Source organism: Babylonia areolata, chromosome 2, assembly GCF_041734735.1.
Source record: "Babylonia areolata isolate BAREFJ2019XMU chromosome 2, ASM4173473v1, whole genome shotgun sequence".
NCBI lineage: Eukaryota > Metazoa > Mollusca > Gastropoda > Neogastropoda > Buccinidae > Babylonia > Babylonia areolata.
Genome location: NC_134877.1, coordinates 62,496,916 through 62,513,815, shown reverse-complemented (window position 1 = coordinate 62,513,815; position 16,900 = coordinate 62,496,916). Strand labels below are relative to the sequence as shown.

Here is a 16,900-nt window from a genome sequence, read left to right as displayed (position 1 = left end):
TCTTTCTGCATACTATCAATCTAAAAAAAACAAACGCAACAAAAATAGATCTCCTGAAGGTGTATCACCTCAATGAACTGGTAAGTGTCTCTGTTTTTTGTTGTTGTTTTTCTCTGTGTGTGTGTGTGTGTGTTTCTCTGTGTGTGTGTTTGTGTGTGTGTGTGTGTGTGTTGTGTGTGTGCTGATATGATCAAGTGAAATAAATATGTTTTTATGTGCTTTGATATGGTTTAGTGAAATAAACTGTTCTTTTTTGGGGTTTTTTTTTGTTTTAATATGGTCAGATGAAATACATATGTTAGTGTACTTGAAATTTGATTCCTGTAAGCATTTTATGCATTTTATTTTGTGACTCCCCTCCTTCATTTGTGTTTCTCAACCAGCTGTTCCAAAAAACAGTTACAGAAGAGCTGCTTGAATTCTGCAAAGAGCAGTCTGTTGTGATACAAAAAAACGTGAGGCAAATACAATACAAAGAAATATTTAACTGTGCGGTTCCAGGCCTTCCTTCTGTCTTTGACAATGATATCAGTAATGACATTTGATGCTCATATCTCCCAGACGGGAGGCTTGTGAACTTTAGAATACTGAAAATAAGGCTTGCAAGGGATATTTTAGATGAACATTATTCAGTTTGTGTTACATCCATTTTTTTCTCTCTTCATTTTGCATATCTGCCTGTAATGAAAATGGAAATAAGAATGTAAAAAAAAAAAAGAGAGATATACGTTCACATGTGCATGTACTCAGCGTATTGTTCCAACACTTTACTCAGCTGTGGGTCAAACCTTCTGTCTTTCCACTTCTTGATCAGGGTTATGTGTGTGGGTGTGTGCATGTGTGTGCATATACTTGCGTGCGTGCGTGCGTGCATGCGTGTGTATGTGTGTGTGTGTGTGTGTGTGTGTGTGTGTGTGTGTGTGTGTGTGTGTGTGTGTGTTCACCAGATCAAAAAACATGAAGCAGAAATCCAGGAGTTTGTGAAGAAGAGCAAAGCACAGCAGACAGAGGGCCCAGTGGGTAAGTCCTCCTGATGTTGGTGGCATCACACAGTATGTATTTGTATTTGTATTTCTTTTTATCACAACAGATTTCTCTGTGTGAAATTCGGGCTGCTCTCTACAGGGAGAGCGCGTCGCTACACTACAGCGCCACCCATTTTTTTGTATTTTTTCCTGTGTGTAGATTTATTTGTTTTTCCTATCGAAGTGGATTTTTCTACAAAATTTTGCCAGGAACAACCCTTTTGTTGCCGTGGGTTCTTTTACGTGCGCTAAGTGCATGCTGCACACGGGACCTCGGTTTATCGTCTCATCCGAATGTGTGACACAGCTAGGAAAAGCCGTCCTTATGTCATGTCCGTTCAATGCTTGTTTGTGAAGTGCTTAGAGCTCTGCCTCTAACCAAGGATAGGCACTGTATAGTTATTATCCATATCAATTAATTTATTATAGTGATAACAATAATGATGATAATAGTAATAATGATACTACTACTACTACTACTACTACTACTACTACTATCAGTACCATTACTATGATGATGATGATGATTATCTTTATCATTAATATTCTTATCATCATAACTGTTTTTACGATCAGCATTATTATTTTTTTATAATGATAATGATGATAATAATAATAATAACCATCATCATCATCATCATAATGATAATACTATTACTAATGATAATGAATACTTGTGTGAACAACAACATCATCATCAACAGCAACAACAACAACAACAACAACGATGATGATGATGATGATGATGATGATGATAACGAATGCTTGTTGAGCGCTCTCCTCCCCGTGAAAGGGAGCTCATAGTGCTTCGCAAGAAGAAACATTAAAACAGACCATACACACACAACATATTATAGAAAAAAAAAAAAAACCCACACACACACACAAAAGAACCCCCCCCAAAAAAATATTAACATTGGCATTGTCGTGATAACAATCACGTGTCCTGTCCGGTGCAGACCCGGTGTCTTATGCGGAGGGCATGCTGAAGCTGAAGTCGCAGCACCGCGTGGAGCTGACGGGCCTGGAGAACGAACTGGACGCGGAGCACGCCACGCAGCTGGCAGCGGCCAGGGACACAGAGGGTTCCGGCGCCAAGGAGAAGCTGGAGGAGATGGAGAGGGATATGATCCAGAAACTGCAGGAGGAAGGTCTGTTGTTATAGGATACTGACAGAGCGAGAGAGAGAGAGGGACGGAGGGAGGGAGAGAGAGGGAGGGAGGGAGAAAGAGAGAGGGACGGAGGGAGGGAGAGGCCCATTCAGAAACTTCAGAAGAAAGGTCTGTTTTACAGGATACTGACCGAGAGAGAGGGAGGGAAAGGGAGGGAGGGAGAGAGGGAAAGGGAGGGAGGGAGAGGGAGACCAGTCAGAAACTGCAGGATGAATGTCTGTTTAACTCTCTCCATATGAACGGCGAAAGAGACGACATTAACAGCGTTTCACCCCAGTTACCATCATCAAAATATTGCAAGCGGAAGGCTCTTATACGGAAGAGGTGAATGTTGACAATGAATACCACAATTCTGACGACAGAAGCTAAAGGTTGGGTCATTCAGACACCCACTGGATATCCGAGGGGTCTGTGTAGAGGAGTAGAGAGGACTGGCCGTACTGAATGAGTTAACGGATACTGACAGAGAGAGAGAGAGGGGGAGGGAAAGGGAGGGAGAGAGACACTGGACACTGGAATTATTTATTGTCATTGCCAAGAAAGGTCTTTTGACAGGGGGGCAACAACATAAATACATATATTTTAGCTTCAAAACAACAACAACAAAAAACTATATTTTTTTCTCTGAACCCTTCAGTCAGTTTAAACCAAGAAAATATGCAATACTTGGAAACACTTAAGTCACACCATGACAAAAACTCAACGAAACGGAACTAAAGAAAAACAAAAATGTAATGATAATAAAATACCGAAATGAATGGGGACTGACTCGGCCATCCATTCAAAAATATATCAAACCAATACATACTGCCTCAACAATACACTCAAGTAATCAATGTTATGTTTTCTGTTTTGTCCAAATAAAATAGCAACTTCTGTACTAACTATAATTAAGTGTCTTCTATGCTGTTGATACTATTCTGACTTATGTACCTTTGTTGAGGGAGGGAGAGAGAGAGAGAGGGAAAGGGAGAGAGGGAAGGAAGAATGGAAAGGGTGAGAGGGAGAGAGAGAGAGAGAGAGAGAGAGAGAGAGAGAGAGAGAGAGGATCCAGAGTATCAAAGATGAAGTTCTGTTTAAAAGGAACTAAGGGAGGTAGAGAGGGGGGAAGAGAGAGAGAGAAACAAGGGAGAGAGAAAGAGAGAGAGAGAGAGAGAGAGAGAGAGCATCTAGAAACTCAAGGATACTGAGAGCAAGAGAGAGAGAGAGAGAGAGAGAGAAACTATTATTGTTGTTGTTATTTTTGTTGTTATTGTTGTTGATGATTTATTTATTATTTATTGTTGTTGTTATCATTATTGTTGTTGTTATCATTATTGTTGTCGTTGTTATCATTATTATGATCACACACCACACAGGGATGACAAACAAGGTGGTGGAAACTCTGATGAAGAAGCACACAGAGGAATCAGAAAATTTGCAGGCAGCACAGGCCAGAAACCGGCGGGACCAGGAAGACAAACTGAAGGTAAATCGTCTGGACACATTGCTGAATCATGTGTGTCAAGTAAGCTGTTTGAGGTTGAGTCAGTTGCTTTATACACAGTCATGTTTGGGTATATTGCTCTGTCTCTCTCTTTTTGTCTGTCCATGTCTCTATCACTGTCTCTCTCTGTCTGTCGATGTTTCTATCACTGTCTCTTTCTCTTTCAGTCTGTCTATGTCTCTATCACTGTCTCTCTCTCTCTCGGTGTCTCATTCTCATGAACATGAATGCATGAACACATACACACACATGCACACACGCACGCACGCACGCACGCGCGCGCACACACACACATTCTGTTTCTTTCTCTCTCTGTCTTTCTCTAACACATATGCACTCTCTCTCTCTCTCTTTCTTTCTTTCTCCAGCACACATACACACTCTCTATCTCTCTCTCTCTCTCTTTCTTTCTCCAGCACACACACACACACACACATACACGTCTGACATGCACTTGTCACTATTGAATACTTTCTTTCCCTCTCTGTCTCTGTCCGATCTCCTGTTTTGTAGACATGCAGACGAACCATTCATGGATTCTCTCCCTTCCCCTCCCCTCCCCTCCCCTCCCCTCCCATCCCATCCAAACGTAACGCAGTGATTCCTCATTCTCTGACATTGACCTTCCTCCCACTCAGTGATTCCTCATTCTCTGACACACTGACCTTCCACCCACTCAGTGATTCCTCATTCTCTGACACACTGACCTTCCACCCACTCAGTGATTCCTCATTCTCTGACACACTGACGTTCCACCCACTCAGTGATTCCTCATTCTCTGACACACTGACCTTCCTCCCACTCAGTGATTCCTCATTCTCTGACACTGACCTTCCACCCACTCAGTGATTCCTCATTCTCTGACACACTGACCTTCCTCCCACTCAGTGATTCCTCATTCTCTGACACTGACCTTCCACCCACTCAGTGATTCCTCATTCTCTGACACTGACCTTCCACCCACTCAGTGATTCCTCATTCTCTGACACACTGACCTTCCACCCACTCAGTGATTCCTCATTCTCTGACACACTGACCTTCCACCCACTCAGTGATTCCTCATTCTCTGACACACTGACCTTCCACCCACTCAGTGATTCCTCATTCTCTGACACACTGACCTCCCTCGCACTCAGTGATTCCTCATTCTCTGACACACTGACCTCCCTCGCACTCAGTGATTCCTCATTCTCTGACACACTGACGTTCCTCCCACTCAGTGATTCCTCATTCTCTGACACTGACCTTCCACCCACTCAGTGATTCCTCATTCTCTGACACACTGACCTTCCTCCCACTCAGTGATTCCTCATTCTCTGACACTGACCTTCCACCCACTCAGTGATTCCTCATTCTCTGACACACTGACCTTCCTCCCACTCAGTGATTCCTCATTCTCTGACACTGACCTTCCACCCACTCAGTGATTCCTCATTCTCTGACACACTGACCTTCCTCCCACTCAGTGATTCCTCATTCTCTGACACTCTGACCTTCCACCCACTCAGTGATTCCTCATTCTCTGACACACTGACCTTCCACCCACTCAGTGATTCCTCATTCTCTGACACTGACCTTCCTCCCACTCAGTGATTCCTCATTCTCTGACACTGACCTTCCACCCACTCAGTGATTCCTCATTCTCTGACACTGACCTTCCTCCCACTCAGTGATTCCTCATTCTCTGACACTGACCTTCCTCCCACTCAGTGATTCCTCATTCTCTGACACACTGACCTTCCACCCACTCAGTGATTCCTCATTCTCTGACACTGACCTTCCACCCACTCAGTGATTCCTCATTCTCTGACACACTGACCTTCCATCCACTCTTACTCATATTCTGACCTGCCTGTCTGTCCACTCTCACCTCTCTCCCTTTTCTCCAGATTTTGCCAGCATTATATGGGGCATCACAAAAGCCTGGAATCCTTGCGAATTTTCTTCATTTTGATCTTCTTTTTCAGGGTGACGAACATGTCTCTGACTACGGAGGAACGTTTCAAAGTCTTAAAGAAATGGCAGTTTTGACTGGATCTGTAAAAGAACATTTTTTTTTGGAAAAATTCAGTATAATAACAGGGGTCATTTTGAACCTGTTTTATCAAAATGTAATTGATAAATGTTCATTTTTACTTTGATTCCAGACTTTCACGACAGCCTGGATATTTCTTTTTCTGTCGGTTCATTTGAATTTTTTTTTTTTTTTTACACAGATGTGCGGTAGCGTATACAGATCAGGTGGCACACTTTGAAGCTTCTTCTTTGTTCATGGGCTGCAACTCCCATGTTCACTCATATAGACAAGTGGGCTTTTATGCGTATGACCATGGTTTTTTTTTGTTTTTGTTTTTGTATCCCCGCCATGTAGGCAGTCATACTCCATTTTATTTTCAGGGGGGTGCATCCAGGTATGTTCCTGTTTCCTTTTTTCTTTCTTTTTTTCTTTTGCATTCGTGGGCTGCAACTCCCATGTTCACTCGTATTATGCGCGAGTGGGCTTTTACGTGTATGACCATTTTTAACCCGCCATGTAGGCAGCCATACTCCGCTTTCGGGGGGTGTGCATGCTGGGTATGTTTTTGTTTCCATAAACCACCGAACGCTGACATGGATTACAGGATTTTTAACGTGCGTATTTGATCTTATGCTTGCGTATACACACGAAGGGGGTTCAGGCACTGGCAGGTCTGCACATATGTTGACCTGGGAGATCGTAAAAATCTCCACCCTTTACCCACCAGACGCCCTCACCGTGATTCGAACCCGGGACCCTCAGATTGAAAGTCCAACGCTTTAACCATTCGGCTATTGCGCCCGTTGTTCGTGTTTCCATAACCCACAGAATGCTGATATGGATTATGGGATCTTTAACATGTGTGTTTGATCTTCTGCATGATGGGCGCAATAGCCGAGTGGTTAAAACGTTGGACTGTCATCTTCTGCATGTGTATACATAGGAAGGGGGTTCATGCACAAGCAGCTCTGCCCATATGCTGACCTGGGAGATTGGAAAAATCTCCACCCTTTACCCACCAGGTGCCTTGCCCGGGAATCAATCCAGTGACCCTCAGATTGAAAGTCAAACACTTTGATCACTCACCTGTTGCACCCTTCCTCCTTGAAACTGACAACTGGCATCTTGTTGGCACTGTCTGGCAGGAGGAGCTGGCTCGCAGGCGACGGGAGTGGATGAACCGCCGAGAAAAAGAGCGCCAGGAACAGGAAGACCTGAGGGAACATGAGGCTGAAGTTGTTGAGTGAGTGATGATCGACTGTCCATCGATGAGAGGGAAAACAAAAAAAACACAAAAAAACAAACACAAAACAAGAATGAAAAACAATGCTTGACAATGAATGCAAGTATCACACACACACACACACACACACACACACACACACACACACACACACACACTTGACAATGATAGCAAGTAGCATACACAGACTCACACACACACACACACAGATGCAGACACTGGGGGAGTGTTTTTCACTCAGACACTTGGTGGTGAAAGAGTTAAGGCTGTTCCTGTGAGATGTTTCATGATGCACAGCATGTGGCAAGTGTAGTGATGTATGGTAAGTGGTAGATGTGGTGATGTGTGGTAAATGTGGTGATGTGTGGTAAATGTGGTGATGTGTGGGTGAACGTGCAGAAAACTGGTGAGCAGTCAGGTGTCCATGTCGGAAGCCGAGCGTGACCGGATCATGAAGGAACATGAGAAACAGATGGTGCTGCTGGAAAACAGGTAACGTACGTGAGAGTCGCTCCTTGTGATCTGCATTGACGGGCGCAATAGCCGAGTGGTTAAAGCGTTGGACTGTCAATCTGAGGGTCCCGGGTTCGAATCACGGTGACGGCACCTGGTGGGTAAAGGGTGGAGATTTTTACGATCTCCCAGGTCAACATATGTCCAGACCTGCTAGTGCCTGAACCCCCTTCGTGTGTATATGCAAGCAGAAGATCAAATACGCACATTAAAGATCCTGTAATCCATGTCAGCGTTCGGTGGGTTATGGAAACAAGAACATACCCAGCATACCCGAAAATGGAGTATGACTGCCTTCATGGCGGGGTAAAAACGGTCATACACGTAAAAGCCCACTCGTGTGCATATGAGTGAACGCAGAAGAAGAAGAAGTGATCTGCATTTCTTGTGTCGGGTGTTCTTAATCTCGAGTGAAGCTTGTGAAATGACTGAGAAGACTGTGAGTCATACAGCAGTAGCACCTTAGGTAGGCTTTGAATGCCTGACCAGTGCACTGGGTTTATGTTTAGGTTAGGTATTTTTCTATGTCTCTCTCTCTTTTTTATTTTTTTTATTTTCTTTTTTTTTTTTTTTTTTTTTTTTTAATTGCCCAGAATCATTATCATGCTGTGTAGATTTTTTTTGGACAACATTTGGTTTTGATTTTTGATTGCTGAGACTTAATTTTTCTCTCTTTATATTTGCCAGTCTGCTGACACTTTGCTTCCCCCCCCCCCCCCCCCCCCCCCGTCTGTTGCCAGTCTCACAATTTGTTTTTCTGTCTGTCATCATTCTGCTAACTTTTTATCTTTCTGTCTGTTGCCAGTCTGATACTTTACTGTTGTGTCTGTTGCCAGTCTGATACTTTACTGTTGTGTCTGTTGCCACTGATACTTTACTGTTGTGTCTGTTGCCAGTCTGATACTTTACTGTTGTGTCTGTTGCCACTGATACTTTACTGTTGTGTCTGTTGCCAGTCTGATACTTTACTGTTGTGTCTGTTGTCACTCTGATACTTTACTGTTGTGTCTGTTGCCACTCTGATACTTTACTGTTGTGTCTGTTGCCACTGATACTTTACTGTTGTGTCTGTTGCCACTGATACTTTACTGTTGTGTCTGTTGCCAGTCTGATACTTTACTGCTGTGTCTGTTGCCAGTCTGATACTTTACTGTTGTGTCTGTTGCCAGTCTGATACTTTACTGTTGTGTCTGTTGCCAGTCTGATACTTTACTGTTGTGTCTGTTGTCACTCTGATACTTTACTGTTGTGTCTGTTGCCACTGATACTTTACCGTTGTGTCTGTTGCCAGTCTGATACTTTACTGTTGTGTCTGTTGCCAGTCTGATACTTTACTGTTGTGTCTGTTGCCACTGATACTTTACTGCTGTGTCTGTTGCCAGTCTGATACTTTACTGTTGTGTCTGTTGACACTGATACTTTACTGTTGTGTCTGTTGCCACTGATACTTTACTGTTGTGTCTGTTGCCACTGATACTTTACTGTTGTGTCTGTTGCCAGTCTGATACTTTACTGTTGTGTCTGTTGCCAGTCTGATACTTTACTGTTGTGTCTGTTGCCACTGATACTTTACTGTTGTGTCTGTTGCCACTGATACTTTACTGTTGTGTCTGTTGCCACTGATACTTTACTGTTGTGTCTGTTGCCAGTCTGATACTTTACTGTTGTGTCTGTTGCCAGTCTGATACTTTACTGTTGTGTCTGTTGCCACTGATACTTTACTGTTGTGTCTGTTGCCAGTCTGATACTTTACTGTTGTGTCTGTTGCCAGTCTGATACTTTACTGTTGTGTGTTGTGTCTGTTGCCAGTCTGATACTTTACTGTTGTGTCTGTTGCCACTCTGATACTTTACTGTTGTGTCTGTTGCCACTCTGATACTTTACTGTTGTGTCTGTTGCCAGTCTGATACTTTACTGTGATACTTTACTGTTGTGTCTGTTGCCAGTCTGATACTTTACTGTGATACTTTACTGTTGTGTCTGTTGTCACTGATACTTTACTGTTGTGTCTGTTGCCAGTCTGATACTTTACTGTGATACTTTACTGTTGTGTCTGTTGCCAGTCTGATACTTTACTGTTGTGTCTGTTGCCAGTCTGATACTTTACTGTGATACTTTACTGTTGTGTCTGTTGCCAGTCTGATACTTTACTGTTGTGTCTGTTGTCACTGATACTTTACTGTTGTGTCTGTTGCCAGTCTGATACTTTACTGATGTGTCTGTTGCCAGTCTGCTGGCACTTTATTTGTCTTCTGTTGCCAGTTAGACACTTTGTTTTTCTGTCTGTTGCTGTCTGACTCTTTTTGCTTTTTCTGACTGTTGCCAGTCTGCCAACACTTTTTCTGTCTGTTGCCAGTCTGACACTTTATTTTTTTTCTGTTTGTTGCCAGTGTGACACTTTTTCTGACTGTTGCCAGTGTGACACTTACTCCCCCCAACTCCCCCTGACCCCCCACCCCCTCTTGACTGTTGCCAGTCTAACAGTATTTTTTCAGACTGTTGCCAGTGTGACACGTTTTTTTCTGACTATTGCCACTCTGACTCTGACACATTATTTTTCTGTTGCTGACACTTTATTCCACTTCTCTTGCCAGTCTGTTGACATTTTATTTTTCTGTCTGTTGCCAGTCTTAAATTTGTTTTTCTGTCTAGTTTCCATTCAGCTAATACTTTATTTTTCTGTCTGTTTCCATTCGGCTATTACTTTATTTTTCTGTCTGTTGCCAGTCTGACACTTTGATTTTCTTTGTGTTGCCAGATTGCTTTTTTTTTTTCTTAAAAAAAAATATATATTCCCTGGACTTTCTTGGGTTGACCACTGTTTTATTATGTATATATACAAATTCATTATGACATTCAAAATAGATGGGAAAAAATGTGAGCATAAACAATAACAGATGTAAGTGATTATGTTGATATATATGTATATATAGTTCATTACACAATCAAACACATGAATCATTTTATGGTTTTTAGTGACAATATATAAAGTCACAGACACAAACACATACACAGAAACATAAGCACACACACACACACACACACACACACACACGTTTTGCTATGTCATTCATCTTTATGCTGAGCGCAGAGCTGCAGTCATTTCTAGCCCAGCCATGTTACCATTGTCTTCTACATCCGCTGACACCCCCCCTCCTTTTTTTTTTCCCCCATCGCTGTATCTTCATACTATAACACATCACATTACTGTTACAAAAGACCTCTCTGATCACTGTATCTTCATACGTTTACGCATCACATCACTATTACAAAGACATCTCTGATCGCTGTATCTTTTTTTTCTTTTTTTTTTTCTCTCCCCCCCACCCCCTCTTATTGTTGTCAGATTGCTGACACTTTATTTTTTCTTGCCAATCTGACACTTTGTTTTTATCTCTCTTTATTTTTCTGACTGTTCCCATTCTGACGCTGAACAAACTCAGGCAGCGGTGCGCACCGGAGGAAGGACCCCAGTGTGCTTCCATTCTGCTAGCCCTTTATTTTTCTGTCTTTCTGCTATCTGACACTTTACTCTTCTATCCGTCGCCTTTCCGTTGACATTTTATTTTTCTGACTGTGTTGCCAGTCTGACGCTGAACAAACTCAGACAGCAGCGTGCTCTGGAGGAGCGGCTCAACCAGAAGCGTGCCCAGCAGATCAGCAAGCTGCAGACTCAGCAGCAGTCAGAAGTGAATGTGAGTTGTTCTTTCTTGGTTTTTTTTTTTTTTTTTTTTTTTTTTTTTTTACACAGGTAACTATCACAGCCTCTCAGTCATCCAGTATGAATACTTAAAAATATGTAGTATGCTTAAACACTATGATAATAGCTTCATATACAGTAATTGCAATCATATCCATGTGATTAGCACAGCGAGAGTACAGGCATAAATTGATAGCATACGATGAATAAAACATTGACGTACATGATTAAAAACAAGCTTTTCAGCAGTATTCAAAATTGATACACAAAAAAGAATACACACATGTACACACACACACACACACACACACACACACACACATTAATTATATTAAACAGTTGTACATTAAGATTATTCAGTTGTTAAAGAACTAGTATATGCATATGGTAGCATAATGGTTGTATATGAGTGTATGGCTTCCATCGATTACGATCTGAGTTGATTCTTTTCTTTCACCCACCATTTGTACAGCTCAGTTAGAGGTTCTTTGACACCAACTATCTTGCCGGACACATTTCACAATGTACATCTGCCATGTGCATGACATATGACTTTTGTTGTGTGGCTAGAAACACCGCAAAACGGCAGAAAACAACGGGGAAGAGGACGACGAAGAGACACACAGGGAGACCCTGGAACTGATGAAGAAACACGCTCAGCAGCGCATTGCCGTCATGCAGGGCTCAGAACTGAACATCGATGAAGAGTTGGACCAGGTGAGGAAACGGAACAACTTTCCCTGAACATTGTTCACCGTGTCAGAATTCTGGGCTCACAAAACGTTTTAAGGAAGGCCTTGGAACTTGCACAGTTGTTTGGGTGTTGTTGTTTTTTCTTTTTGGGCACGGTTGAATGGTGTGGGAGCGAGGTGGCAGATTGCTTAACCCTTTGAGCCCTGAGTTCCTGAGCAATTTTAACCCTTGTGCCTGAGCTCCTGAGCCAAAATTTGCAAATAATTGGTATTTAATTTGTCACGGCAGATATAAAAAGAGTGCCCTGAAGTGTGAAAATCGATCTTTTTTATCCAAAGCACATGCACAAAACACAGTGAAAAGGTGCGGCCATGTTGGTACTACGTTCGCTGACGTCAGAATATTACAGTTTTTCTGATTGGCTCTTCAATACAAGTCAACCAATAGAAAAACACAACACAAGTGTTTACGCACCACTCAACTGGTGGCTAGGCGGTGGTCAGGGCTCAAAGGGTTAAGACGCTTATCTGCTAATACAGTGTCCGTGAGGGGCTGGGTTCGAATCCTGCTCATGCCCTTTCTCCCCTGTTTGATTGGGAAATCAAACTGAGCGTATTGTCTTTTAGGATGAGATGATGAACCAAGGTCCAGTGTGCTGCATGCACTTAGCACACATAAAAGAACCCATGGTAACAAAAAGGTTGTCTCTGGCAAAATTCTAGGAGAAAAATCCACTTCAACAAATAGAATTGCAGGTAGGGAAAAAGAAAAAAAAAAAAAAAGAGTGGCGCTCACAGTGTAGTGACGCGCTCTCCCTGGGGAGAGCAGCCCGAATTTCACACAGAGAATCTGTTGTGACAAAAGTGTAATACAGTACAATAAATAGATTTATTGATAATTTCATTATTTAGTATTGTTATTTATTATTATTAGATCTCGTTGGGTCGTTGACGTGACTAATGTGGGTGTGCAGATCCGCATTGAGATGACCAAAGAGAGGGCACTGGCTCTGAAAAGCCAAGAGGAACGACTGGGGGCAATGATCACTGCTCTACAGATGGAGAAAGCTAGAGAGGTCAGACAGAACATATGTGTGTGTATGTGAATGTGTGTGTGCATGTCAGTATGTGAGGGAGGTCATGTAGTGTGTGTTTGTTTTAGAGTGTGTGTGTGTGTACCATGTGCGTATGTGTGTGTACCATGTGTGTGTGTGTGTGTGTGCATGTGTGTGTGGGTGTGTGTGTGAAATAATTTCTTCCCGTATATATCACAGTTTTTAGCTAGATCTGTTAATGTTTTGGATGCTGATTGACTTAACCATGGCCTTCCCACCGACATGGTGTGGCTGACAGATGACGCAGATCGAAGAGCAGCAGAAGGCCATCAACAGCCTGAAGGCCAACCTGATGGATGACCTGAATGAGCGAGGCATCCTGTCCACGCCGGAGTGCGAGCGGATCCTGGATGTCCACAAACAGGTGACAACAGTTATTCCCACTGTGTTACGAATAGCACAGGTGACAACAGTTATTCCCACTGTGTCATGAATAGCACAGGTGACAACAGTTATTCACACTGTGTCATGAATAGCACAGGTGACAACAGTTATTCCCACTGTGTTATGAATAACACAGATGACAACAGTTATTCACACTGTGTCATGAATAGCACACGTGACAACAGTTATTCCCACTGTGTTACGAATAGCACAGGTGACAACAGTTATTCACACTGTGTCATGATTAGCACAGGTGACAACAGTTATTCCCACTGTGTTACGAATAGCACAGGTGACAACAGTTATTCCCACTGTGTTACGAATAGCACAGGTGACAACAGTTATTCACACTGTGTCATAAATAGCACAGGTGACAACAGTTATTCCCACTGTGTTACGAATAGCACAGGTGACAACAGTTATTCCCACAGTGTTACGAATAGCACAGGTGACAACAATTATTCACACTGTGTTATGAATAGCACAGGTGACAACAATTATTCATACTGTGTTATGAATAGCACAGGTGACAACATTTATTCCCACTGTGTTACGAATAGCACAGGTGACAACAGTTATTCACACTGTGTCATGAATAGCACAGGTGACAACAGTTATTCACACTGTGTTACAAATAGCACAGGTGACAACAGTTATTCACACTGTGTCATGAATAGCACAGGTGACAACAGTTATTCACACTGTGTCATGAATAGCACAGGTGACAACAGTTATTCCCACTGTGTTACGAATAGCACAGGTGACAACAGTTATTCACACTGTGTCATGAATAGCACAGGTGACAACAGTTATTCCCACTGTGTTACGAATAGCACAGGTGACAACAGTTATTCCCACTGTGTTACCAATAGCACAGGTGACAACAGTTATTCCCACTGTGTTACGAATAGCACAGGTGACAACAGTTATTCCCACTGTGTCATGAATAGCACAGGTGACAACAGTTATTCACACTGTGTCATAAATAGCACAGGTGACAACAGTTATTCCCACTGTGTTATGAATAGCACAGGTGACAACAGTTATTCCCACAGTGTTACGAATAGCACAGGTGACAACAATTATTCACACTGTGTTATGAATAGCACAGGTGACAACAATTATTCATACTGTGTTATGAATAGCACAGGTGACAACATTTATTCCCACTGTGTTACGAATAGCACAGGTGACAACAGTTATTCACACTGTGTCATGAATAGCACAGGTGACAACAATTATTCACACTGTGTTACGAATAACACAGGTGACAACAGTTATTCCCACTGTGTTACGAATAGCACATGTGACAACAATTATTCCCACTGTCATGAATAGCACAGGTGACAACAATTATTCCCACTGTGTTACAAATAGCACAGGTGACAACATTTATTCCCACTGTGTTACAAATAGCACAGGTGACAACAGTTATTCCCACTGTGTCATGAATAGCACAGGTGACAACAGTTATTCACACTGTGTTATTGATAGCACAGGTGACAACAGTTATTCCCACTGTGTTACGAATAGCACAGATGACAACAGTTATTCACACTGTGTCATGAATAGCACAAATGACAACAGTTATTCACACTGTGTCATGAATAGCACAGGTGATAACAGTTATTCACACTGTGTCATGAATAGCACAGGTGACAACAGTTATTCACACTGTCATGAATAGCACAGGTGACAACAGTTATTCACACTGTGTTACGAATAGCACAGGTGACAACAATTATTCACACTGTATCATGAATAGCACAGGTGACAACAATTATTCACACTGTATCATGAATAGCACAGGTGACAACAGTTATTCACACTGTGTCATGAATAGCACAGGTGGCAACAGTTATTCACACTGTGTCATGAATAGCACAGATGACAACAGTTATTCCCACTGTGTCATGAATAGCACAGATGACAACAGTTATTCACACTGTGTCATGAATAGCACAGGTGACAACAGTTATTCACACTGTGTCATGAATAGCACAGATGACAACAGTTATTCACACTGTGTTATGAATAGCACAGGTGACAACAGTTATTCACACTGTGTCATGAATAGCACAGGTGACAACAGTTATTCCCACTGTGTTATAAATGGGGACATTTACAACAGGTGACAACACTATTCTGCCTTATCATAAGTTGGGACAGTTATTCCCATTGTATTATAAATAGCACAGGTGAGAATTCAGTATTCCACTGTGTTATAAATGGGGACATTTACAGCAGGTGACAACATTATTCTGCATTATTATTAGTGGGGGCAGTTATCCTCACTGTATTATAAATAGCACAGGTGAGAATTCAGTATTCCACTGTGTTATAAATGGGGACATTTACAACAGGTGACAACACTATTCTGCCTTATCATCTGTGGGGACAGTTATGACAGGTGACAATGATTATTATTCCACCATATGAAAAGGGACAGTTACAAGTGACAATATTTATTTACTGTATCATAAATGTGGACATTTACATCAGGTAGCAATATTATTCCCTTGTATTATGAATGGGGATTGTCACATCGCTATGTTATAAATGGGGACATTTGCAACAGGTGACAACATTATTCTACATTATTATAAGTGGGGACAGTTATTATTCCCACTGCATATAAATTTACAGCTTAGTCTTTTGTGAAGGACTATGACTCTCAAACTAGGAGGCAAAATTGCACTGGCTCTTAGTGCTGCAGCCTTGTGGGCTAGTTGGCCTTTGGGAACCATCTCAACGCCGACTGCCCTAAAACCCTCTTGGCCGAGAGAGTGGGGATGTACTTGGGCAAGACACTCTCCACTATAATCAAATTCTCGCCCAATTAGTCAGAACAGCAGTTGCCTCCTCTGCTGTTCTGATGGTCATAGTCGGACATGACTGACTTTCATATATTTTGAATAGTACAGGTGAGAATTCAGTATTCCACTGTGTTATAAATGGGGACATTTACAGCAGGTGACAACATTGTTCTGCCTTATTATAAGTGGGGACAGTTATTCTCACTGTATTATAGATAGCACAGGTGAGAATTCAGTATTCCACTGTTCGTAAAAGGGGACATTTATCGCCTCATCCAGATAACGCAGTTTGATTTTCCAGTCAAACTTTGGGAGAAAGGGCGAGAGTGGGAATGAAACTCAGGCTCTCAGGGATTTAAAAATATGAATTTAAAATGAAAAGGGAAAAAAAAAGATTTATTTTTTTAATATAAAAAGACAAGACTTGAAGTGTGTTTAGACGGGCGCAATAGCCGAGTGGTTAAAGCGTTGGACTGTCAATCTGAGGGTCCCGGGTTTGAATCACGGTCATGGCGTCTGGTGGGTAAAGGGTGGAGATTTTTACAATCTCCCAGGTCACATATGTGCAGACCTGCTAGTGCCTGAACCCCCTTCATGTGTATATGCAAGCAGAAGATCAAATACGCACGTTAAAGATCCTGTAATCCATGTCAGCGTTTGGTGGGTTATGGAAACAAGAACATACCCAGCATGTACACCCCCGAAAACGGAGTATGGCTGCCTACATGGCGGGGTAA

General features: G+C 42.2%; 1 protein-coding gene across 1 annotated transcript in view; it reads left to right on the top strand.

The window, feature by feature from the left end:
• Window positions 1–16,900, top strand: part of LOC143275986 (limbin-like) — a 60,802-nt gene that overhangs the window by 25,884 nt on the left and 18,018 nt on the right. Inside the window, exons 15-23 of the mRNA XM_076580351.1 lie at window positions 948–1,020; window positions 1,985–2,176; window positions 3,556–3,665; window positions 6,846–6,943; window positions 7,343–7,435; window positions 11,043–11,151; window positions 11,727–11,873; window positions 12,823–12,924; window positions 13,202–13,327. Coding sequence (XP_076436466.1) covers window positions 948–1,020; window positions 1,985–2,176; window positions 3,556–3,665; window positions 6,846–6,943; window positions 7,343–7,435; window positions 11,043–11,151; window positions 11,727–11,873; window positions 12,823–12,924; window positions 13,202–13,327 — 1,050 coding nt within the window. The remainder of the gene's footprint in view (window positions 1–947; window positions 1,021–1,984; window positions 2,177–3,555; window positions 3,666–6,845; window positions 6,944–7,342; window positions 7,436–11,042; window positions 11,152–11,726; window positions 11,874–12,822; window positions 12,925–13,201; window positions 13,328–16,900) is intronic.